The sequence below is a fragment of the Pyrus communis genome, chromosome 11 (genome assembly GCF_963583255.1).
Source record: "Pyrus communis chromosome 11, drPyrComm1.1, whole genome shotgun sequence".
Taxonomy (NCBI): Eukaryota; Viridiplantae; Streptophyta; class Magnoliopsida; order Rosales; family Rosaceae; genus Pyrus; species Pyrus communis.
The window spans coordinates 19,032,020-19,056,833 of NC_084813.1; the positions used below are offsets into that span (position 1 = coordinate 19,032,020).

The 24,814-nt window shown below is 38.1% G+C and overlaps 3 protein-coding genes across 8 annotated transcripts; 2 read left to right on the plus strand and 1 right to left on the minus strand.

Moving 5' to 3' along the window:
- Positions 1-537: 537 nt before the first annotated feature.
- Positions 538-9,052, minus strand: LOC137708858 (GBF-interacting protein 1-like). Of its 4 annotated transcripts, none has more exons than XM_068448016.1 (10): positions 8,601-9,052; positions 7,132-7,175; positions 6,818-6,923; positions 6,077-6,541; positions 5,787-5,960; positions 4,607-5,000; positions 3,641-3,941; positions 3,188-3,346; positions 1,896-2,387; positions 538-1,405 (listed from the first exon to the last, which is right to left on the minus strand). In XM_068448016.1, exons 1-10 carry the CDS (start codon positions 8,761-8,763, stop codon positions 1,112-1,114), a joined length of 2,592 nt encoding a protein of 863 aa, XP_068304117.1. In that variant the 5' UTR covers positions 8,764-9,052; the 3' UTR covers positions 538-1,111. The 4 variants fall into 4 exon arrangements, with proteins under 4 accessions (XP_068304117.1, XP_068304116.1, XP_068304115.1 ...); XM_068448015.1 differs by having other exon boundaries at positions 5,787-5,966; XM_068448014.1 differs by having other exon boundaries at positions 4,607-4,997; positions 5,787-5,990.
- Positions 9,053-14,983: 5,931 nt separating this feature from the next.
- On the plus strand, positions 14,984-17,656 carry LOC137708284 (heterogeneous nuclear ribonucleoprotein 1-like). The gene is made up of 6 exons (XM_068447328.1): positions 14,984-15,134; positions 15,251-15,291; positions 15,597-15,760; positions 16,135-16,234; positions 16,344-16,513; positions 16,793-17,656. Exons 1-6 carry the CDS (start codon positions 15,079-15,081, stop codon positions 17,297-17,299), a joined length of 1,038 nt encoding a protein of 345 aa, XP_068303429.1. The 5' UTR covers positions 14,984-15,078; the 3' UTR covers positions 17,300-17,656.
- Positions 17,657-19,038: 1,382 nt separating this feature from the next.
- Positions 19,039-24,480, plus strand: LOC137708330 (long chain acyl-CoA synthetase 8-like). 3 transcript variants are annotated; one of them, XM_068447388.1, is made up of 13 exons: positions 19,039-19,238; positions 19,766-19,866; positions 20,081-20,675; positions 20,805-20,885; positions 21,024-21,293; positions 21,613-21,744; positions 21,820-21,993; positions 22,104-22,333; positions 22,686-22,803; positions 23,151-23,282; positions 23,390-23,524; positions 23,637-23,843; positions 23,933-24,480. In XM_068447388.1, exons 3-13 carry the CDS (start codon positions 20,136-20,138, stop codon positions 24,095-24,097), a joined length of 2,184 nt encoding a protein of 727 aa, XP_068303489.1. In that variant the 5' UTR covers positions 19,039-19,238; positions 19,766-19,866; positions 20,081-20,135; the 3' UTR covers positions 24,098-24,480. The 3 variants fall into 3 exon arrangements, with proteins under 3 accessions (XP_068303489.1, XP_068303488.1, XP_068303487.1); XM_068447387.1 differs by having other exon boundaries at positions 19,766-19,846; XM_068447386.1 differs by lacking the exon at positions 19,766-19,866 and having other exon boundaries at positions 19,041-19,238.
- Positions 24,481-24,814: the final 334 nt, after the last annotated feature.

The window sequence follows — 24,814 nt, forward strand, 5'->3', positions numbered from 1 at the left end:
TTGACATCGATGAATACAAGAACTCGTTTTGCGCCCCGATTGGGCAGAGAGTTGAAGTTAACAACGTCAAACAAATAAAAGGTCAATAGGCAGGAAAGCGATGGATTGTCCGCGGCTGTCGGCAGGCGGCCTGCAGCTGATTTCGAGAGGCAGGCGTGTTTCAAAGAGTAGTCACCACATCAAACTCATCGCACAAAATTGTACTCATCTGCAGAGACTATCTGATCAACCAGCATCAAACTTTGGCCATCAAACTTCAGCCACTCCGCCATTGAGCGCCGTTCGATCGTACCACCGATCAAGCGTGACACTGTTCAATCAACAAGCTCTTTGATGTGCAGAAACGCATCCAGACAGTCAATTCAGCATGTAAAAAATTACAAAATATGCATACAGCATGCATCAGAAAGTGAATATTCTGCACTAACATTATCTGAATTCAACTACGTATTTGTTTCTGCGAACACACAAAATATTCGACTTGCAACCGTGCAAACTATGAGAAGCACCATCAGTACCCGAGCCGGCTAATAGAAATGACATGTTTGCTTCTGTTATAACAAATACAACAGTTGAATACAGATGTTTCTTGCTATCAAAATTCACTTTACAGGTAAGACAGCAGAGTGGAATGCTAAAAATTCTTCGGCAGCCTATAATCTTACCTTCCTTAACCTATAAGACCTCAAATATAAAAGAGTAAAGAATGGAAGAGATTCTCACCACGCAACGGTAAATTCTCAGTTCAAGAACTCCAAAAAATAAAGTAAAACGAACTAAAGGGAAGAGACCAGATAGGACTCGAAACTATGAAACAGAAAAAATGGTAAACACCATAAAGCAGCACAAGAAAACGACGACCTGCCATGCCTACCTTAACTAACTAAAATGGTCAATCTCAGTTACAGGTGGACCGCACCTTTTATGTCCTCAAAACAATCTGAAGATACTATCGGCGAATTCCTTTTTTTTTTTTTGTTTCCAAGCCTCCTTTCACAGATTTACACTCAATCTAAGCCAACTTCGTATCCTCTTGATGCCTCTCTCCACCCAAACTAGTTGGAGTTGGATAATTTCCAAGATATTCTTCTTTCGAAGTTTACAAAATGTTTCAGTAGTTATTCGGCCAGTTCATTTGTGCATGTTGAGGCTGTTGATAAACATTGCCCCCAGGTCCCACCATGTCAACAGCCCCAGCCATGGTCTGGGGCTGTTGGAGAAGCGGATGAACTGCTGCTGCTGTTACTGCTTGCGCAGGGTGGTAGAGACCAGCAAAGGTTCCATGCCCAGCCTGAGTTGGGGTGAAAGTCATGTGCTGACCCTGAGGGGGAAGGTTGTAAAACGAACTTGTTAAGCTGGATATGTCTCGGCCAGGTGCTGCAACCCACACAGAAGATCCTTCACTCTGTAGAAAAACAATTTGCAAATATCATGTAATGGTAATTATGGTATGGAGGGGGAAAATGGCAGGACTTGATGAACACAAAAGATGAAAAGCCAACGCTCTACAATACTAAAAAAATAGTAGTACCACTTAGCAATGATGAGCCCTTACAAATTCACAAGACTGGGTAAAATAAACAACACACAACCTTTACAAAGTAAAACAAATCGAAGCAAATCTCGTTTACCTATATCAAACTCAAAGAAATCTATTCACCAAAGGGAAAAGCAAGTATTCAATAAAGTTGTCATGTTAAAATTAATGAAAACAAATATATACAAAATTATAGACAAAAATAAGTATTTTAGAGACATGCTTTGTAAACACCTTACCGTTCCTTTCCGTAAAAATTAAATTCACCGAGTTAGCAAATGAATAAAGAAAGATCAAGCTCTAATCTTTTACTGCTAGAATATTGAAATATCAAACAATGGAAAAGATAAACACCAACCTGCTGTCCCGTGATGTATACATTACTTTCCTTGAACTGAGATGAGGCATGATCCTCATTAGAAGTAGAGTTTCCTACCGTTGTGGGAGCACTCGGATTATAACCAGCTGGGGAAGAGCCATATGGCCCATAACCACTTGCCATTCCCATATGAGCAGAGTTCCCCGTATTGGTCCCTGTTTTGTATTGCGGCAGTGAGTATTTGACTCCTGTGGCTGCTGCTGCTGGAGGAGCTGGATACACACCACCAGCTTGAGGTTGCTGAGGAAATGCACCATTGCCCAAAAATTGGTGGATGGGTGGAGGTGGAACATAGAATGGGGAAAAGTAGTGACTGTAGGGAAAATAGTTAGGAGGATAATGAGATATGTGCATCCCAGCTGGTGGTCGAAAGACAGGAACTGGCTGCTGAGTTACAGATATCGAGCTCTGAACAATTCCAGGAGCCTGTGTCACCAATGGTGTTGGGCCAGCCGCAGATAGAACCCCGCCCTGAAAGTAGGCATTAAATATCATCAGAATACAGGAAGCATCTTAAAAACCAACACATGTCACCTCTGTCCATCCACACATCACAGAAAGTACATACATGCATAAATAACCCTACTTCATCCTATCCAAGAAAATGAGCTACTATCAAAAGAGGAAAATTTAGTACCAATCCTGCATGCCCAATGAAGAGCAAACCTTGACATATACACATTTTTGCAATGTCGTTCACCAGTATATATTAAACCCACGGTAGTTTTTCATGAGAAAAAACCAGAGTTGAATGGACTATTAATGTCAACATCAGATATTTTGGTGCTTGAGTATGCGATGCCTTTGTTCCATTCATGCTAGCATCTTTGGTTGATACTTGGTAATATGGAAAAGTTGCTATGCCTAGTACGCAAGTAGCGGTATCAGAACAACATAATTTTAAAAATTAATAAATTAGTAAGGTGTTATTATCTGTGATTTCCTTTGGAAAGAATTATGATGTTATAAAAAATATAATTTAAGGCTCACTTTCAATATGACCATGTATATTAAGATGAAATCTCTTATGCTTGGATAGGCTTCTTTATAATCTTCTCAATAAGAATTACATCTAGTAGTGAACACATATTAATCAATCAAGACAACTCGGTGCTCAAATTTTGGAAATTGCAACTAAGTCAATTAAGAACTAATCTATATCGATTAAAGCTATAGAGACATGGCACCGAGGAGACCTCAGATAATGCGATTACGTTACAAACCCACAACTCTCTTAACTTTTAAAAAATGAAGGTGCTATTTGTGCAAACCTCTTGGGGAGACTGAGAACTTTGAGGCAATACTGCAACATTCGCATTGTACTTGGTGGAAACCCCAGGAGAAGGAAATGGAGAAAGGCGGCCATCACTATCAGCACCTGAGCGGTAATATTGGGCATAATAACTTGCTGGGTCAAAGGGTGGTTGTACCTATTGACAAACACAATTAAAGCCACTATCAATTGATTGCAAAATCAAAGAAAATTCTATTTGCAAGGAATGTCAAATCATATTTCACACCAGATAAGGCAGAAAACGTTTCACATCAATCAACATGTGAACTTTAAAAGTCACTGGACATTTAATCTCGCACTCCAACTAACTGAGATCAAGGATTAGTAGAATTGGGTTCTAGACATAAGAAATTAAAGTAATGCACAAAATATAAGCAGTTACAATATGGCTATAACCAATAGTATAGGAAGCTTAGGTTTGAGAACTCACTACAAAGCTTGGAAGGCGAGAAACATCACGTGCTTGAGACTCAGAGTTTTCAAATGGTGCAAGCTGACTCCCTAAAATTGGGGGCACAAACCCAAAACTGTAGTTCGGAGAAGTATGAGCCACCGAGAACTGATGGCCCCCAGATGGCAATGCAGTGTCATGCTTAGATTCATTGTGTCCTGGGGCTACACTGGATGATACATCACCCTCACCGGATGATATATTTTCGGATACTAGAGGAGGTGATTGCGGATGATCGGGATAATCACCTTCATCAGCAGTTGCCGAAGTATTTTGATTGCTGCTCCAAGAAGAAAGGAAAGCAAACAGTAATGAATTAACATCAGCACACATTTAGTACAAGATAATAATACAAAGAATATACCACACTAAAGATGGAAATGCAGGGATCAGAAACATGTTTGTTTACTGATGTACACTATAATGGCTAAATCCAAGCACAGGCTAAAACAAAATGATGGAAACGGGGAAAGGGATTGCTTGCGAATGAACCTTATTGGATGAATTAGGATCTGATGAAGTTTGTTGGTTTACCACTAACCCCAAAAGCTTAAGCCCTTAGAATTTGGATCAACAATTATTTTATATTCTAATATTCCCCCCTCTAATATAGGACTCTTTCACATACTAAAGTCCAAAATGTAAAATTGGGATGTCGCAATTGCAGAGATTTGAACTCAAGATTTCCTACCAGGATGAGGTTTGATGCTTTACCATTATCGTGAAAAAGCTTTAGTTGGAATCGAATTGATCAACAGTTTATCTCAAGATAGGTCAAAGTTCAAACACAAGCCAATTAAAAGCGGATTGATAAATGAACATGCTCCAAATATCTGGGGCAATGATCAATCTTCTTTATCCAGAAAGTTCCTTGCAAATGAAATTGCAGTAAACATAAAAATCATGCCAAAGTAAAATAAATAATGATCACTACAAAGGACAAACCTTGAGGATTGTTCCTCCACAGATTCTTCAACAACCTGAGAAGTCTCAGATCGTGGTGTTGAGCTCCTATCACTCTCAGGAGCACTCACATAGCCAGTACTTATTCCAAACATAGCACCAAAACTTCCAAAACTCAACTTGGTTCTTTCAGATTCTGGAACATGGATGTGATTTGGAAGAATAACTACTTTGCGCTGAGGAAGGTGTAATTCCTCTAGTTTTCTCTGCAGTTTTGAAGTTGCTTCTTCTGAATCAAGGACTCTGGAGACCAGCTGTGACTGGGAAGGGGCCTCTATGGAATCGGCAGAAAGCTCAGATGCGGGAGCAGTTCCCAGACCTTGGACAACAGCAGAATTGATTGGTTTTGGTTTCCACTCTTTGTTGGTACCAACTGCTGAAGAGAAACAAAACATTACAAAAACAGTGCAAGTCAAAAGCTATCATAAATTATTATGCATGGTAGAACACATCAAATCGTCAAGCGTAATTTTTCTTGAGAAAACTTGTGTACCAAGTAACCAACTTAGGAATTATGTCCTCCACGCAGATTCCTGTTATGATTGATTTCACTTTTCTAGTAGTTAGAAATTCACCCTGTATCATGATACTGATTATCTCCAAATTTACTAAAGACTGAACTGACTCTTATTTCTTTCTTTGCAAAGGAGAAATGAAAAATCTAAAAGTGAATTAAGCAGTAGGGACCAAACACAGAGACAAAACTCCATTTTGTCAAGCAGTAAACCATGGCTATCTTTCAGAAGAATGTAAGTCAACCATTCTGACCATGAATTACCTTAGTTAGGCAGATTCAGCCATGTCAGAATCAGAAGCCACATTAACACACACGTAAGGACAAACAGTTCGAGGACAATTGTCAATGTTTTAAATGCTTCAAACAGATAAGAACAACTTCAATACTAAGCTCAGTGTATTAGTATAATGCAAAATAACGTCAATAAAATAACAAAAGCAAAAGACAGGTCACCATATTTTCTTCTTTTTAGGGAGGAAGTTTGGAGGTGAAGTCTAACTTTTAATAATACCCCTAATGTTTGAAAGAGACTCATATGACCTCTCGACAATTTCAAGGACACAACACAATCATTATGGCAAGAAGCATATAGGATTTTATACTATATACACACTCGCACGCAAACAAATGAAACCAATATCATACCTTTTTGAGTGCCAATCAATTGTTGTGACCGGCTACTGTAGTTAGATGATGGTCGACTACCCGAACCACCATGAGTTGATGTAGATGAAGAGCGTGAAAGATCAGAAACCTGACTTTTCCCAACTCCGTGAGTCTTGCTTGCCACTTTACCTTGTGCAGGAGAGCTACCAACCTCTGAAGCTGTTATATTGTCATCCAAAAATGCTAATTCGGTTTATAATTAACAACTCAGTACTAAAGGCGGAGGGTGTCTCTGAAACTAATAATCACAACAGTTACATTTGACTCACCTGGAGGATGATGGCTCCCTACTTCACGTTTAATTGTGCCCACAGAACCTGGGAGCCGTGAATCATTAGATGGCACGAGTACAGGATCTGAAGTTGAGAAACAAGCTGCCAGTGTAGATGCTGGGTTTGCCAACACTGAGTTGTTACTGGAGCTTGGTGCGGGCTGCTCCTGCAAGTCCTCAGTGCCAAATTTAATGCTGGCGCTTTCTTTTGCATCCACTGGGGGGAATGAACTACCCAAATTATCCCCAACCCGTGACAAACTTATTTCAGGACCACTTCCAGCAGACAAATGGGGGGGATGCACAACACTAGGACTTCCAGAAGCCACATTGGTAGGCCCATGCACACTTCCATCTTTATTTTTTGTCTCATGAGAGGGTGGGAAAGAGAGAGAACCACCTTCGGCACCCTGACTGGGTCCATTTTCCGTTGCAGGACCAGCATTTCTGCCACCACCAGCATCTGACAAGAATTATGCAGAAGACAGTTAGCTTGGACATTGGTGGCACAATAAAAGTCAAACTCTTAGAACAGTTGAGGAGCATGTAAGTAAAAATTTTGAAATCTATTAAGTGCACTTATATAATTATATTGGAGAAGAGGTAGAGATAAACATTTTATCTTAATCAACAAACACACAGAAATTTCATATAATTGAACCGAGATGCTTTGCAAGGGTAAAAAAGACCGTACAAGAAATATGATCCTGACACAGGATCTAACTTGAGCATCACCTACCATGTGGCATATGACGAGGTGCAAAATTCACCCGGCCACCCCTACCCCCCCGTCCCTGCCCTCCAGGTCTCCACCGGGATTCTGCAGAGTCTTTGTTGTTCAGATTCTGAATGATAGAAGACAACTAATTGTTATTCAAAATAAAAAGTACCAAAAACTAACTCCGCATACTAGTATCGAAACCACCTTATAAATTTTGTTAAAAAAAGGCTTGATAATAGAACATGCTAAAAATTCACGACCTTAACTACCACTTTCCCAAATTAACTGATTTAGCTGATGAAAAAACTCAACTTGTGATTAGAACTTCGTACCTCTTTTCTCTTGTCGCGTTTCCTTTTAACCTCATGGAATGGATCTGCATACCAATACATAAAATTTAATTTCAGTTAAGAAAAAATAAACAGAAGGAGAAGGAACAACAAAAACATAAAAAAACAATAGCCTTTCGCGCAGAAGAGATAGACACAGATACCATTAAACATATTATCACCTTCGTTTCTTAGAAGCTACTACATAGAAAGTGCACAACAACATGCAACCATGAATACCAGAACCTAAGGGAATAATATTTGCAATAGTATGCAAAGATGACAAGTAGAACCTTCGCTTAATCTGTGTGTGAGTGTCTTTACACACACGAAAGAAATATATGAGAGAAAGGAAAATATGGGAATCCATATAGATAGAAAGACACTGCAGGTCAACAAAAACCAGAAGACAGCAAACCCAACAAGCCAACAACACATATTATCGATATCAGTTCCATCCATCATCACAACAAAGCCAAGCTATTTCTTTCTACATGGATCTATAACGTTGTTATTAGTTCCCTCCGTCTGCAAAAGAAAATACTACTGAGAATCTTTTTTGGATAATTTTTGTGAAATATAATTAATACAAAAGTGTGAGCAATAAGTTCACCCCACACATTCATCATAAACCTACATTACCTCATTTAGAACACTCACAACTCTAAGGCAAGACTAGACGAAACCAGCTAATCTACAATGGCCTTCCAATCTAGTATAGTAGTATATAAAAGAGAAAAAGAAAGCCCTAAACTCTACGGTTACAAATGACCCCACTGAAGCCAAATCCGACTCTGTTCTAGGGATCCTTCACCCAAACCCCTGAGTAGTCTTAAAAAATCCTCCTATTTCTTTTCATCCAAAGGGAGAGTAAATTTAGGAAATGACAAAGCAGATGACTTCACTGGCCGCAATGCAACTAATTTCAACATGAATGTAGCTTTCAAAAAGTTTGAACCAAAACGACAATGAATCCTAAACTTACTTTTCTTTTCACCTAAACGGAGAACATGTGTTCAGCTTCAATGAAAGCTGTAGGCTTGTAGTTTACTTCTGGTCACCAAATATAAACAAAGTTTAATGTCAAATAAAGTCCCTAATTTTACCCAAATGCATCTCACTGTTGCCGTAATCACTCTGAACTGCCTGACCATGATTGCAAAGAACCAACGTAGAACCAGCTCAATCCCTAATGATTTCAGAATCCAACCAAGCCCTTATAAAAGCAGACCACAAACAGTGAAAACCCATTACAGCAAATAAAAAACACAACTGTTTTCCCACTTCCCACACAACCAAAACAAAAAATCAAATCAACCAAACAAAAAATCAAATCACCAAACCAACACGACCCAGAAGAAAAAAATCAAAACTTTAACACACCAAATCACCAAAAGCAAAAACAAGACAATCCCAAATTAGAAAAACGAGCAGAGGAGAAGCAAAAGCGGAAAAAAGCAATTATGGGTTACCCTGAAGGAGAAGCTTCTGGGCGGTCTCGTTAGGATCCATGTTGCATTCTTTGAGCATTGCGTAGATTTCCTCCTCACTGTGTTTGCCGGTGATCTCCTTGATGTCCTGGATCGTCTTCCTCACACTGTTGGGGATTGAAACCCTAAGCCCGCCGCCACTCATGGTTGCGAACCCACAAAGCGAAAGGACCCAGAAGACTTGGGAGTGTATGTGAGAATGTGAGAACAGAGACTTCAGATGGAGGAAAGGGAACTGCTGGGTTGGGAAGATTGGGGCTTTTAGATGGCCGCTATATGAAACATGGACTAAAATAAACAAAAAATTCTCGAAGGGAGAAAAATATAAGCTTTTGTGGCTGTTCGAATTGATCTGCCACAAATAAGAGAAGAAGAAGAAAGAAAGGGGGAGAGAGTTGAGGGAGAGGGGGAGAGGGAGGAGGGAGCTAAGTGCAAGTCTGTTTGGAGTGTAGGGCTTTTTGGTTTACTTGCCTTTTCCTTAATTTTAATTATTTCATTACGAAATAAAAAATAATAATAATACACACTATATATTTACACCAAAAGCAAGTGGAATGTTATTTACTAGTTCCATCTAATTATATTTTTTTTTAACAAACGATATTATTTATATTGAGAGAGATATGGGCTTAGCTTCACAATAGACTTGTAATAGTGTGGTTTAAATTCGCTTTTAGCGATAATCGAACCAATTTATTTTTCTATCATTTAGTGTAAATACATAGTAGTATAAAAAAGAAGCTAGAGAATAAATTGATTTCGAATCGCCGTTACGAGATTTGAATATAAGATCTTTTACTCACCTATAAAAACACCATTGGATGATTGGACCGCATATTATGTACCAATTTCTTATTATTATTATTATTATTATTATTGTGTGTTTGATTCCATTTCCCAAATGGGGGAAATATTTGTGCTAACCACCGTTAAGTGATAGTGATGTTCACCACTCTATTTATCACCATTAGATGAGTTTAAATTTTGAGATTTGATTAAATCTAAACTCATCTGATAGTAATAAACAAATTGGTGCGCGTTACAGTTACTTGAGAGTAGTGAACAAAAATACACCCTAAATGGGGTGTGTTGTTTTTGCTTAGGGTTAATTTTATGGACCAAGTGCAATCCTTTCTATGAATGCAGTGTGCACTTTTCAATGCGTGTGATCCCTAGCTCAACCATACCTTGACAATCAAATCTAATACATATCACCATATAAATTTTTTCTTAATAAAGTGATATTCTAAATTACGTTGAAATAATTTCTTTTTTTAATCGCAATAACTACATTGAAAAAAATTCAAATAGTACAACTCAAACACTAACAAGCCCAAACATGCAAAATGAAAGGGGATAAAAACTGCTCAAACAACTAAAAAAGCTCACATCACTAAAATTACATATGATCTCAGTTTCAAGTCCATAAAAACACATATAACTACCGTCGTAAACAACTCATAAACCTAAATGAAAAGTATCACTATCACTTCAGGGTCATCGTCAAAACCTACTACGTCTAGTCATGAAGAAAATAAGAGAAAATTCGTTATACTGTAACAATTTTGCATGTGGTATAATATCCTAGTGAATTGGATGTTGGATTTTTATCTATGGGTCTCAAGTTCAAAACTCCTCACTCTCTTAAATTACTGTAATAGTTTCGATTTCTCCTCCTTCTCCTTATTATTGCAATGGTTTCTTTAATTTATGGATCGAACTACCAATATGAACAAAAATAAATAAACTTCGTGAACGAAAGTGAAAATTTAAATAAAACAATAGGAACTATGAGCTCGTTTGGATGTGTTTTTAAAATAACTGAAAGCGCTTTTTGTGAAAATATTTTTGGAACCAATCCTTAGTTTAAATGCAAGTTATCGGAAAAACATTTAAAGTGCTTTTGGAAATCGAAAACATTTTCTCTACAAACGCTTTCAGTCATTTTAAAAGCACGTCCAAACAAGTCATATATTAGTAAAATTGGGCTTTGAATAAAATTGCAAAATATAATATTATTTTATATGAAAAAAATATACGATGAGCGTATGAGAATTAGCTTAAAAAGGTTAATTAATTGGCTTATCCTAAGACCAGTTGAAGATAATGTAATATCCGAATATACTTGAGTAGTTAAAAAGGTACCATTCCCATGGTGCGTGCGTATGTAAACAATGGAATGAGATGGGATTAATAGGGTTTGGGTGGTCAAGAATATACGCCCACTATGTTAATCTATGTCCTATTACTATTAGCAAAGTTGATGTTTCTAAATCATGGCCATTACTACCTAATAAAGTCCTAAATTATATGCAATAATGACATAATTTTTGTGATTTACTTTTTAAACTATATGATTAAAGGCTTGTTTCAAAGTGCTTTTAAAATGACTGAAAGTGCTTTTGGTGAAAGTGTTATCAGGGGGTTCCAAAATCATTTTAAGTGCTTTTATAGGATTCACTTGCATTTTACTAAGGATTGCTTTCAAAAACACTCTTATCAAAACTGCTTCCAGTCATTTTAAAGACACTTTCAAACAAGTCGTAATTCGATAAATGTTTGATTGACCAGTTGACTTCTGTAGTGTGTTTGACATGTATTCCTCTTTCATGTTTGTTTTAAGACCAATTGTTAATTATCACTTAGTACTACGGTCTAATGATATTTTTCTTTATTTATAAGTAAGAGGTCTTAGGTTCAATTCTCGCCGAAGGCGATTTTGAACCATATTATTGCTAGTTTATTATGAGGCTAAGCCTACCCCTCCCGCTTAGTGTAGATAATATCGTTTGTAAAAATAAAAAAATAAAAAAAAGGACAAATGGTTAATTAGCCATGCAATAATTAAAACTTACACCTCTTTGAGTACTAATTTTAACGGGAGATAACACTTTTCCTATTTTATACGAGAAAGTTTAAGGAGGCTGTATTCAATTGGGAAATTGAGAGATTTTGATGGATTTATAAATTTATGGATTTTTATGTTAACTGATTTGTAGATATTACATGTAAAATTTTGATTCAATTCCCTTGAAATTTCATGGGAAGATGTGAGATTTGTGGATGCTTAAAATACACTACAAAATCCTTCTAATTCCTCGACTTTTTCAAATTCTTTAAATTCTAATTCTAATTGAATACATCTGGAATGTTATAAACTTCTTTAAAATTCTAATTGAATATATCCGGATTTCTAAGGATTTTAATAAACTATCTTAAAATTCTGATTGAATACACATTGAATTCCAGATAATCACTTAAAATCCAGATTTAATACCCTTGGATTCATTAAAAGAATTAAAATCCCTTAAAATCTCAATTGAATACACCCCCTAAAGGTTAAATGACTCTCGCACTTACATTTTAGTAAACCCATGGAACTCAATAAATAATAATCAAATTGATTTAAATTTATTCTTCATTGTGCCACTTACCACAACATAATATGATCCAATAATATTATTTTAAATTATTCTTGTATACAAGTATCAATTGTGATTTGTGGGTTGAGACAAAAATTAAGATAATAATTTTGTTTTAAAATAAGACAAATAAAGAAAATTGGGTGAAAGTATAATATCATCTCAAAAGAGATGTCAAATTTAAAACATCAAAATAATGTTTGATGACTTATGTGCAATTTGATATGACACACCCCGACCGAGATCAGGGCGTGCTGCCCGTCACACAAAGGTGACGTAACCATGTGCACGTGCGGAAGCTAATAAGATAGTAATGTAAGAAGTACAATTAAATTAAAACTAGCATGCAAGGTACTAAAAACAAGTGCTAGCGTAAGTGAGATACAAATTCAGAGCAAGACTACAGCAGTCCAAAAGAAAAGTTGCGACATAAGTACACCCAAAGGTGACCCTACGCTGGTGAGTGTCTGTCAGAAAAGCCGGAAGAACCCTCTGGGAAAACCACCGAACCTGCTAAGCAACTAGAACCTGGAGGGGCGCAAAACAAAAGCGTGAGTGGGCAAAAACAAATCTTTTCTAAAACCATTTAGTAAAATACTTTCTAACCCCTCGCCGTAAAACCTGTATACTTCCCAGAAAATAACATATATACGTATGTATATAGATGCGCCAAACATGCTCAAGGGTATGCCAATCATGCTCAAGATATGCCATGTCGAATCTCATGATGAAATGCAAGTGCTCAGGTATAACTCAAATCAATAATATGTAATCTGGCAGCCGGAGTCACCTAACGTGACCTGTACGGCTGCATATAGAGCTCAAATCTCAAAATCAATAACTGAACCTGCCCACGAGTCGGAACCACCTAAAGTGGTCTGTACGACAGGCCTGGGTGTAATACATATGTACGCTCTAGTGCTACGATCACGTGAAGGCTGTGCGAATAATCGCGGGTCACCTACGAGTCGGAACCACCTAAAGTGGTTTGTACGACAGGACTGTGCACCTAACTTGGATCCAAGCTGAGCGTGTGGTGCGGGAGGTGAACATCACGTGAAGGACTGTGCCCTACTCTGGGCGGGAGCACTAACACGGGGGGTGCAGGTTATGAGCTCTCTAAGCATTTCAAATCGCTACTGAATATAAACATGTATACCACTTACCTGGCACTTACCTGTGCGTCCACAACACCAAATATGCATATGTATATGTATACCACTACTAATGTATGCAATGATGCATAAACTATATTAATATGGTGCATGGCATAAAACACTTAACCCTTATTAAACAATTTCTGGGAAAATAAATGTATATAGGTATATACGGAAAACAAAAGCCCACTCACTGGTAAGTGGAAGGGTCGTAGCCCCCCTGCCTCGAGTGCGCACGCTCGTCCTCGGGGTACGTGTCACCTATATGCGAAAAAACTATAAAAACATTAACTTTAAAGCACATAACCAACTTCTCGTAATAACTTCTCATACATTGCTCAAATTGGACAAATGAATATACCAACGTGCTCTACACAACCTCAGGATCACAACCGTATTTTTAGAAAAATTTTCCTCCGCCGCACGCGCCCCCACGTGCCGGCCAAGGCACGGCCACACGCGTCGGCCACGCGCAGGCACGTGCGGTGCACACGGACGGCGTCAACTGACGCCGTGAGGAATATTCCGTTATTTCTAACGGATTCCGTCAACGGCGTCAGGAATATTCCGTCAACTCTGACGGAATATTCCGTCAACTCTGACGGAATATTCCGTCTTCTTCCCCGTTCAATCTCCGGTGCCGTCGCCGGCGCCGGAAAACTGGAAAACCTGTAAACTGTGTTTTCTCACTCGTTTTTCAACCTTTTTCCACGATTCTTGAACCAAAATAACACCTAGAACTAGGAGAACACGACCCAACAACTTTTAAGGCCTAAAAACTACTAGATCATACCTGTCCACAAACTCCAAAATCGGCCAACTTCGAACCAGGCTATCCCGACGTCCAAAATCGTCCAACGAAGTACTCCGAGGCTCCTTGGGACACCACCAAGCTACCTACGAGCTTCAAAATCCCAAAAACGTGCTACAATAAGTTTGCATGAATAGTACCCAAATCGGACCACCTCGAATCGACATGAAAACATTAGAGTTCTCACCTGAAAATGGTATGGTTGCACTCGCACGAGCCTCACGAGTTCAAAATTGTACTTGGTTCCTTCGATCTGTGAACGTTTGAGGGAGTTGTGTGTTTGTCCGTACGTTTATGGTGAAAGGGAAGGGAGAGAGAGACACGGGACAGAGACAGAGAAAGGGATAGAGACAGAGAGACAGTGAAGATGATTGTGTGTGTGTGTGGCCCAGCACCTGCCAACCCCACACCAAGTAACCAAAAACATAACGAAAACGAACTAGGGGCAAATTTGTAATTTCACACGTACGTTCTAATAATCTCGGGACGGGATGTCACATGATATTTATACAATTTTTGCTTCACCTGATATGTTAATTAATAATATCATTTTATAATTTTTTTTTCTTTTTTTGTAGGGTCCAATTATTGAGATAATCAACCAAATACGTGAAACGCATAGTAACATTTATTTTATATTGCATCACATTTCTTAAAAAGTTATTAAATGGATATGACACTTGCTGTCAAATTTGACAGCAGAACGCCTTGCCTTCAAATGATTCAGCACCACATAGGAAGTTGAAAGCTCGGTTGAAAAGAGTTTGCTGCTATTTTTTACTGTTATATATCTATGTCGCAGTTTGATATTTTGTTTGGAGATGTTCTAATTACTTAGGAATTAATTTACCGCAGTACAATATTACAAAATTGATCAGTATTTAACAACACGAGGCCCAAACTCAAGGCCCAGGCCCAACCCTAGCCTTCAAACTCTGATCGCTTTCTTCCCCTTTGCTTATAGATAATGAGCAGAGTGTGTTTTTCCACTTTTTGGTTCCTCGTTGGCTCTAAAAAACCAAAATTCGCTGGTAATTTCAGGATCGTCGACCACTCAAATCCCGACGGACATGGCTTACAAGAAGAGTAACTATAACCCTCTCTCCGGCGATGGTGCTAGCCCCGGGTTCTTCCTCTCTCTCTCTCTCTCTCTCTCTCTCTCTCTCTCTCTAAGGGTTGTTTCATCTCCGACTGTGATAATAAGCTAATGGGTTGTATGTTTTGTGTGTTCTTGTTTTGCAGAAAGATCTTCATCGGTGGTTTAGCTAAAGACACCACTTTGAGTAAGATTCCTTCTATTAACTTTGATGGGTTTTCTTTAGTTCCGTGATTTTATGGGGTTTTAGCTTTAATTAACAGTTTCTATCAAGATTATCCATCGAAATTTTGATGGGTTTTTTGAAGGTTATGTTTTTATTGCTTTCTAGTATGATTTTAACTACAATTCGTATGAATTTTGGTGAATTATGATGTTCAATGGACTTTGTTGACAACTTGTATCCGTGTTTTGCTTTAAAATTTTGATGGGTTATCGTCGAATTTTGCTCATATCTACCTGCAATGTGTTTGTTGTATTATCTGGTTACAGATACCTTCGTTCATTACTTTGAGAAGTATGGGGAGATAATTGACTCTGTGATCATGAAAGACCGTGAAACTGGTCGACCTAGGGGGTTCGGGTTCATCACCTACGAGGATCCTGCTGTTGTTGACCAATTAATTGAAGAGACTCATGTGATCAACGGAAAACAGGTAAGCAGCATCCTCTTCCTTCTTTTGTTATGATTGGTTGTATGGAGAATTGTTTAGTTCGCTTAAGTGTTGAATCCTTCATTGGACTGTGCGATTGAGAATGAATGCAACGGACATTATATGGAATTGGTGTTCCTTTTAATATCCATAAAGATAAGGAATTGTTCCTTCTATTAGCAAATATATGTAGGCCTGTTCTGCAGTACAATGTCTAGATTCGAGTAGTAAATATTGAGGTTATTTTTATCAAATTGTGACAGTTGATGTGAAGTTTGTATTCAGATTAAAGCTCCTTGATGTTTCCACTGTTAAATTGATTTCAATGTTCCTTTAGGAATTTTCTTTTACATAATTTTGTGGTCAATTTCAACCAGGTTGAGATAAAGAGAACCATTCCAAAGGGGGCTGGTCAGGGAAATGATTTTAAAACAAAGAAAATTTTTGTTGGTGGGATTCCACCGACCTTCCCTGAAGGTTTGTTGTAATTATTTTTCTTTTGTTGGATGTTTACTAATGCTATATTTTTCGTTGCACAACTGATGAATTGTTTGCTTCTAACTCAAATTGTCCATTTGAATATCAGATGAGTTCAAAAGCTTCTTTTCACAATTTGGTAAGGTGGTGGAGCATGAGATCATACGTGATCATGTCACTAAGCGCCCTCGAGGATTTGGATTTGTTGTATTTGACAGCGATCATGTTGTTGATAATGTTCTCGCAAATGGAAATAGGATTGATATGGCAGGTACACAGGTGAGTTATTGGCAACAGTCATTCATGGTGTTGGCTATATATTATGGGCGTCTTATGTATAAAGGAATATTTGAAGGTTTTCCTTTAAAGTATTCTCAGAATTGTGAGATTTTTGTTGTATACATTTGTCATAGTTTCAGTCACCCTAGTTTTATCCGGATTTCATCATTAGTGGACTACTGGACTTGAATGCAGGGTTTTCTCCCTCTACATAAATCCAAGTCCTACAGAAAACTTGTGAAGTATAAAAACCTAGGTTAACTCACTTCTTTATTGTAGGTTGAGATCAAGAAGGCTGAACCAAAGAAGGCCTCAAACCCCGCACGTGTTCCTGCATTTGGTACTGACTCTAGGGCACACCCTTACAATGATAGATTCGGTGCATTTGGCGACCCCATGAGTAGTTTCGGTCCTGGTGGTTATGGCCCTCCTCCTTATAGGTCACTTGGACGTTTTGGCAGTAGATTTGGTGATTATGGTGGATATCCAGATACTACTGATTTTGGAGGTGGTTTTAGAGGTGCATTTTCTGTTTATCATGGGGAGTCATCATTCGGCTATCCTAGTCGCTTTGGTTCCTACGGTGAAGGGCTTGGTGGGGGATATGATGGTAGTGGGTTAGGTGCATATGGGCATGAAGTTAGGGGCTATGGTGGTTACGATGGTTCAGGCTCTGGTGATGGCTATGATTCAGGCCCTGCTGCTACTTATGGTGGGCCTCGAGGCATGTATGGTAGTAGGGCAGGTTATGGTGGGAGTAGTCGTTACCATCCCTACGGAAGGTAGAATTATGCTTAAGCTTCCCAATAGGTGTTGCATGCAGGTTACTGCAAGAGGCTCTAAGCTAGGAGATCAAATCAACCATTAGTTTGTTCGATGGTCTACTCTATCGCACGGACAACCAAAGTTAGATCATCACTAATTTAGAGACCTCTGTCGTTTATCAGTTAGGCATCTTATTGTCGTCGTATGTTGGGATTTAGAAACTTACTGTTATGTTGTAACATATTTTTGGTAGAATCAGCCTAGACTAGAGTTATCTGCCTATTATCTTTCGTTGCATTGGTTTCTCTATAGTGTGCACAGTGTGAAATATTCAAATTAGTTTCAACTCTTTTGTTGATATACAGCTACTTTCAGTGAGTTGACATAACTAATATAAATATGTCTAGATATATTACAGGCCTGTTTTGAAGTGTTTTTAAAATAACTAAAAACGCTTTTTGGTTACAAAAATTCCTTTCAGATTACCAAATGTTCGACAGAAAAAGTTGAAGGTGCCTCTTAAACATTTGAATGTACTACAAAAAGAAGTGCTTTTACTGGAAGCGCTTATGAGCATAAGTGTTTTTTAAAGAAGCATTTCCAAACAGGCCTATAATTCGAATGATATAAGATTTGGTTGAAACTATGTTGGTCTTGCTTCCCTTGCTAGCAAATAGGCTAAGAGACAGTTTGAGTCTTGTGCTTGGTTAATGCAACCGCATTGTAGGTTTTCTAATTCTTTGTAAATCCTGTATGATTTGTATTTTCTCCAAATCATACAGGATTTACAGTGACAAACTAATGTCATGTCCTGGTATGGTCCAACGAAACTGAGTTTCTTTTGTTTCGAGCGGCATTCTAAAATAATCTAAATTACGGAGTGAGGGATCATGCTTGTTGAAATTGTACAAGATTCTCACTAAGATTGACACATTGCCGGTGGCCTTCTCTACAAATTGATCTGAGAATTAGTAAATATCATATGCGAAAATTTTATTATGCTCCTGTGTACGACGTGCATTGGACAAATTAACCGATTTGATAATGGATAAGGATTCAATAGTTGCGGATTATGCGATAGACCTGTGCATACTAGAAAATAATATCAGACTGGAACTTCTTACTCAGAATATTAAACCGGATTTGTATTTAGTCCGGCTTAAGGGTTGGACTAAAACACATTCGATGTAAATACAATTTTGTGAGCCATTGTTAGGATTAGTTCACTTCATTAAATTACGCCTAATGCTTGAGACTACGTAAGTTTATTTTTATATTTTTACCAAATTAATATCAAAAGCTCCAATATATGTGGAACGACAAATGCCGAAGCCAGATTACAAAATCTTAGTAAAATGGCAGGTTATGTAATCGCTCACGTGTCACTTCTCGATACGTCACTCAGTACGCCAGCCGTCCGCCTCGTGGCAGTTGCTTGTCCCTGGAAGTGTTCTATTTTATTTTCTCCTTTTCCGGAAACATCCGATTTTGCAAAGATTATAATAGAATATTACGATATTACGAGATCTCAATTACATCTGTAATTAACAATCGATAATAAAAAAAAGAGCCTGTTTAAAAAATATTGGACTCAAACTACATGACAAATCCAAATAAGACAAACCATTAATAAATTTTCTTTTTCACAATTAATATGATGAATTCACAAGTTTAACAAAGTTCTTTTTATTTTGCACTTTGGACCCTACGGTTGGAAGCTAAACGGAGAGCATGTCCGACGAAGTAAATTACCGAAACCACCCCTCTCTGATTCTAAAGTCCATTGAATTCAGCACTGTCGTTTTCGTAATTTTACCATAAATACGGTGGCATAAAAGTAAAGGCAAAAATCAGAGCCGAGCAATCTGTCTCGCTGCCACCTTCGATACTCTGCTCTGCTTTTTTCCAAGCTCCAAAGATTGTTCCTTCTCCTTTGCAATCGCCTTCTTCGATTCCAGAGGTGAGCTTTTCGGGGTTTTTTCATCTTTTAATCCCAGACCCATATATTTTTTTGCACTATTTTCTCTTGGTGATGATAAATACTGTTGTTTTTGTTAAGATTTGGTTTATTTAAAAGTTGATTGTTTTTTCTAGTTGATGCAGAATACTTTTGTGTGATAATCTGTGGGTTTTTGTGGCAATTGGGTTATTGATTTATTATTTTTCTGTGATATTGTATTGGAATCTGTTGATTGTGTTTGCTAATAGTGAGGTGGGGTGGCTGCCTGCCTGTTCATGTTCGAGTGAGCATTTGATCGAATTCAACAATTTTAGATCATGGGTTTGGGGTTATATTCTTTGATTTTAATACCGGAGGAAGAAATATATGGACTTTCTGCCATCTGGGTTTCGATTACGTGTGGTATCACCGTTTGATCGTATTGTTTTGTTCGGGTTGGTAGTGTTTTGGAAATGAGGAGTTCTTCAGTTGGATGGAAGTTGTTTTGGATTAATTCGGGTTTTTATTTGTAACTGTGGAAGTTGCAGAATCGGCTCGGTGGTTTGCTGAGAAAAAAGTTATGAAATTCCATTGTCGATGATGTTGCACTTCTCATTTGTGCATTCCATGTGGGTGACAACTTGCTCTTGTACGGTGGAATCAGATTTAGTTATATGTTGTGTACATGGGATATAGATGGAATACTACTATAGTAGTGACACTAACCATTAGACATTGCAATCTTTTTTTCGTCCACACAGATTAGTGGACGTCTGCAATTTTTTTCTAACAATAGAATTTATTTCCTTATTTAACTGCCTGTAGCTATTGATGATATTACTAATCAGTGTCATCTATATTAGGTAACTATTCGGTCTATTGAGGGAGGAGTTATTTGTTATTAATAAACATTTAGTGATGGAGGATTCTGAGAAAATTGTGTCGGTGCAAGACAACATGGTTGCTGATGATCACTTGTCAGTTCTGAAAGGCTATGGAACATACGGCATTGTTGGTGCTGTTGTTGTTGCCATACTTATACCTGCATTTCTGTCCACTCTGTTTGGGGGAAAGAAAAGGGCGAAGCAGAGAGGAGTTCCAGTTGAAGTTAGTGGTGAGGCAGGTTATGCAATGCGCAATGCTCGAGAAACTGAGTTGATTGAAGTTCCTCAGAAAGGAGCCACAACCATGGCAGCCCTTTTTGAACAATCTTGTAAAAAGTACTCGCATAATCGATTTCTTGGAACAAGGAAGTTTATTGGAAGGGAATTTGTTACAGCTAGCGATGGAAGGAAGTTTGAGAAGCTTCACTTGGGAGACTATGAATGGCAATCTTATGGAGAAGTGTTTGATCGTGCTTGCAACTTTGCATCTGGGCTTATTAAGTTAGGTCATAATATGGATAACCGTGCAGCAATTTTTTCAGAAACCCGCGCAGAGTGGTTTATAGCCTTTCAGGTACCTTTCATTATTTTTTTCTTTGTCTGCCTTGAGGTGTCCGTTGTCGTTCTTGGAAATTTCTCTATTTTTTGTCTAAGGACTTGCAAGTGCATGGCCAGTTCTAAAATTAGTTGGTTTTGATTCCAGGGATTCTTCCGGCAAAATATCACCGTTGTCACCATTTATGCTTCGCTAGGAGAGGAAGCGTTAATTCACTCCCTCAATGAGGTGTGTGGCAAAATCCCTGCTTTTCTATTCTTTATGAGTTTACTAAATTTATTTAACCGGCTATAGTACTGTTTACCTATAATGACTGAAAATGGAGAACATGGATTGTCCTCATATAGAGCTTTTATACTTTGACAGACCCAAGTTTCGACATTGATCTGTGATTCCAAGCAGTTGAAAAAGTTGGCTGCTATAACCTCAAGCCTAAACACTATTCAAAATGTTATTTATTTTGAAGATGAGGGAAGTTCAGATGCTAGGGTATCTGGAAGTATGGGCGATTTGAAAGTTGCATCCTTTTCTGAAGTTGAGAAGCTTGGACAAGAGAGTTGTGTTCCTCCAAGTTTACCTTCCAAGAATGATATTGCTGTTATTATGTATACAAGTGGAAGTACAGGTCTACCGAAGGTTTGTTTCACTAGCCCTTCATTGCAAACTTATTGTTTTCTATTTGAGCAGTAAGGCTGATCCAGAATATGGTCTTGGAAATCTGTCCATTTGGCCATCTGTGAAAAACAATATTTATTAGTGTGTCTTCTTTTAAATTGTAGATTCCCAAAGTTTAAAAACTTGAGTACTTATTATGATTTAAGAATTTCTATCTGGCCATGTGGCATCATCGTTAATTGAATAACGTAGTGTGTGATGTATCCGAACATGACTATTTATTTCTAAAACCCAATGTTGTTTATTTTCCTTTAACACGATCTGGTGTGTAATGATATAGGGAGTCATGATAACTCATGGCAACGTTGTAGCCACTACTGCAGCGGTTATGACAGTGGTTCCAAGTCTGGGTAGCGCTGATGTCTACCTGGCATACTTGCCATTGGCTCATGTTTTCGAATTGGCAGCTGAGGTACGCTTGTTTTCGTATTTGTATTACCTTACTACTGTACATATGTTAAATTGTAATCATGTTGTGGTTGTCCAGTCTGTGATGCTGGCTGCAGGCTGTTCAATTGGTTATGGTTCAGCATTGACTTTAACAGACACTTCAAATAAAGTTAAAAAAGGAACCAAGGGAGATGCAACTATGTTACAGCCAACCATCATGACAGCAGTTCCTGCTATTTTAGATCGTGTTCGAGATGGAGTTCTGAAAAAGGTGAAGTTGATATTATTCACCTTGTACGCGGTTGTATAGCATCTGTTATTCACTCATATAGATTCAGTCACAAAGGTTGAGCTTGCACTAATCACTACGGTGTATTACAGGTTGATGAGAAAGGGGGCTATGCTAAGAATCTTTTTAATCTTGGGTTTAGACGGCGACTGGCGGCTGTAGAAGGAAGCTGGTTTGGGGCTTGGGGTTTGGAAAGGATGTTGTGGGATGTCGTTGTCTTCAAAAAAATACGCTCATTACTTGGAGGACGCATTCGTTTTATGCTCTGTGGTGGTGCTCCTTTGTCTGGTGATTCACAGCGATTCATCAATATTTGCATGGGGTAATTGCTCTCTCATCTTGAGATAACCAGATAGTTGGAAGAATAACCTATTTTCATTTTATTTTTCCTTCGAGATAACCAGATATCTGATCAAGGAAAATGAAATTTCATGGCAGGAAGTGCTTTATATTCTTATTCTAATATTGGTAACAGAACACGATATGTCCAATGGGTTAACATCTCTTTGTTTACAACAGTTAGAATCAACATTGATCTTTCTACTGTGTTAGGATTAGTATCTATACCTATTCTTTTAGTTTTATTAATGTGCGGTCAGTATTGTCACAAAGGTTCTGTTGATTCTTATCGTGTATGCAACGTATTTAATTTGCATGCCATTGTTTTTTAACAGGGCTCCTATTGGGCAAGCATATGGTTTGACAGAAACATTTGCTGGAGCTACGTTTTCCGAGGCGGATGACACAACTGTGGGCCGTGTTGGTCCTCCCCTTCCTTGTGGATACATTAAGGTACTAATTCCTGGAAAAAAAATTGCTGCAAGTTTATGATCAGAGCAGGATGTTTAACAGGAGAGAATTTACCGTGTGTCATGGCCAGCACATTTTTCAGTTATTCTAGCTTTTGTTCTCAGAGTACCGCTTCCTTTTTCTTACAGGATGATATATCATCATATGAGTAGGAAAATATAGTAATTTAGTTTCACTGAACAAGAGAAGATGTTCTTGTTTAGGTCGAAAAACAAGAGAAGACATGATGGTGTACAGTTTTAAGGGTTTTATGTTGTATATTATGTGAGATGTGCCAGGCAGGATTTTGAAGAGTTCAATATGACAGTTATCCTTATTTGATAATGCAGCTTGTTTCTTGGGAAGAAGGAGGATACTTGCCATCTGACAAGCCTATGCCTCGTGGGGAGATTGTAGTCGGGGGATACAGTGTAACTGCTGGTTACTTTAAGAACCAAGAAAAGACTGATGAGGTGTTTAAGGTAAAATTCTAAAGATCCTGTACGTCTTTTTGTGTGTGTACATGTTTTGCTTCATGATCGTCACTCCTCAGAGGCCCTAATGATTAATGACTTGCTACATGCTGCAGGTTGATGAGAAGGGCATGCGTTGGTTTTATACCGGTGACATTGGAATGTTTCATCCTGATGGATGCCTTGAAATTATTGATAGGAAGAAGGATATCGTTAAACTCCAGCATGGAGAGTACATTTCCCTTGGAAAGGTGCCTTTTTTAAGTTTCGTACTATTTCTGATAAATTATGTTTCCAAATGAACGCTCCCCATAAATTTTCTTCTCTGGAATACTAATTAAATTCGTCACTGACCTGCTGCAGGTTGAAGCGGCATTAGCATCAAGTAATTATGTGGACAACATCATGGCATATGCTGATCCCTCACACAACTTTTGCGTAGCTCTAATTGTCCCTGCACGTCAGGCCCTCGAGAAGTGGGCACAGGAAGCTGGTGTCCAGTACAATGATTTTCCCGAGCTGTGTGAAAAAGCCGAAACAGTCAGTGAGGTTCAGCAATCCCTCTCCAAGGTCAGTCCGTCCATCCTTATAACCTAGTAGACGATTGGGCAAGAGTTGAATCCTTTCGTTCCATAAATAAATTTTTAGCATCTTTACAGGTAGCAAAAGCATCGAAATTGGATAAGTTCGAACTTCCTGCGAAGATTCGGTTGCTGTCCGAGCCTTGGACGCCCGAGTCCGGATTGGTTACTGCTGCTATGAAGATCAAGAGAGAACAGATCAAGGCCAAGTTCAAAAATGAGCTCAACAAGTTGTATGCTTGAACACGAACCGCTAAGGTCTCTTTTACTCTGCTGTGCTACATTGTTCTTGATTTTTAGATATTTTTTCGGTTTAAATTTTTCGATATTCCAGTAATTCAATGCTGCTGTTGCAGATGTTTAGTTTGATGCGTGTATGTGGCTAAAACCTTCATGGACAAGGAATAGGTCTAGCATGTTTCACATGATAGTTAGAAAGCATAATGCTCTAGCACAACTTTACGTAACTGTGTTCGAAAACAGTATTACAACACGAACACGAGAACACGAATATGTATGGTAACAACTTTGTCAAGTGGTCGTTACAACACAAATCGTTGTTACGTATACAATTCAATGAATCTTGTCAAAAAAATAAAGGGTAAATTACATAATATCTTCTTAGATTTTGGTGCAATTACAACTTCATACATTTTTAAAACATTTCAATCTCATACATTTACTATTATTATTTTTTAATATCATAACCGTCTCTTTTCCTGTTAATCCTTCTGTTAAACTGCCTACGTGGCTGAAGCAAGTAGGACATGTTAATTAAAAAATTAAATTTTTATTATGTTTAAAATTAATTAGAAATTCAACTAAAAATTTGAAAAGATAATTGAATAATTAAAACATAGAAAAAAGTTTCAAACACCCAGAAATTCATCTCTTCATGTTCTTCCATCTCCACTTGGTCCACTCAAGGACCAGAAGTCCCAGCAGAAGCTCAACCTCGAA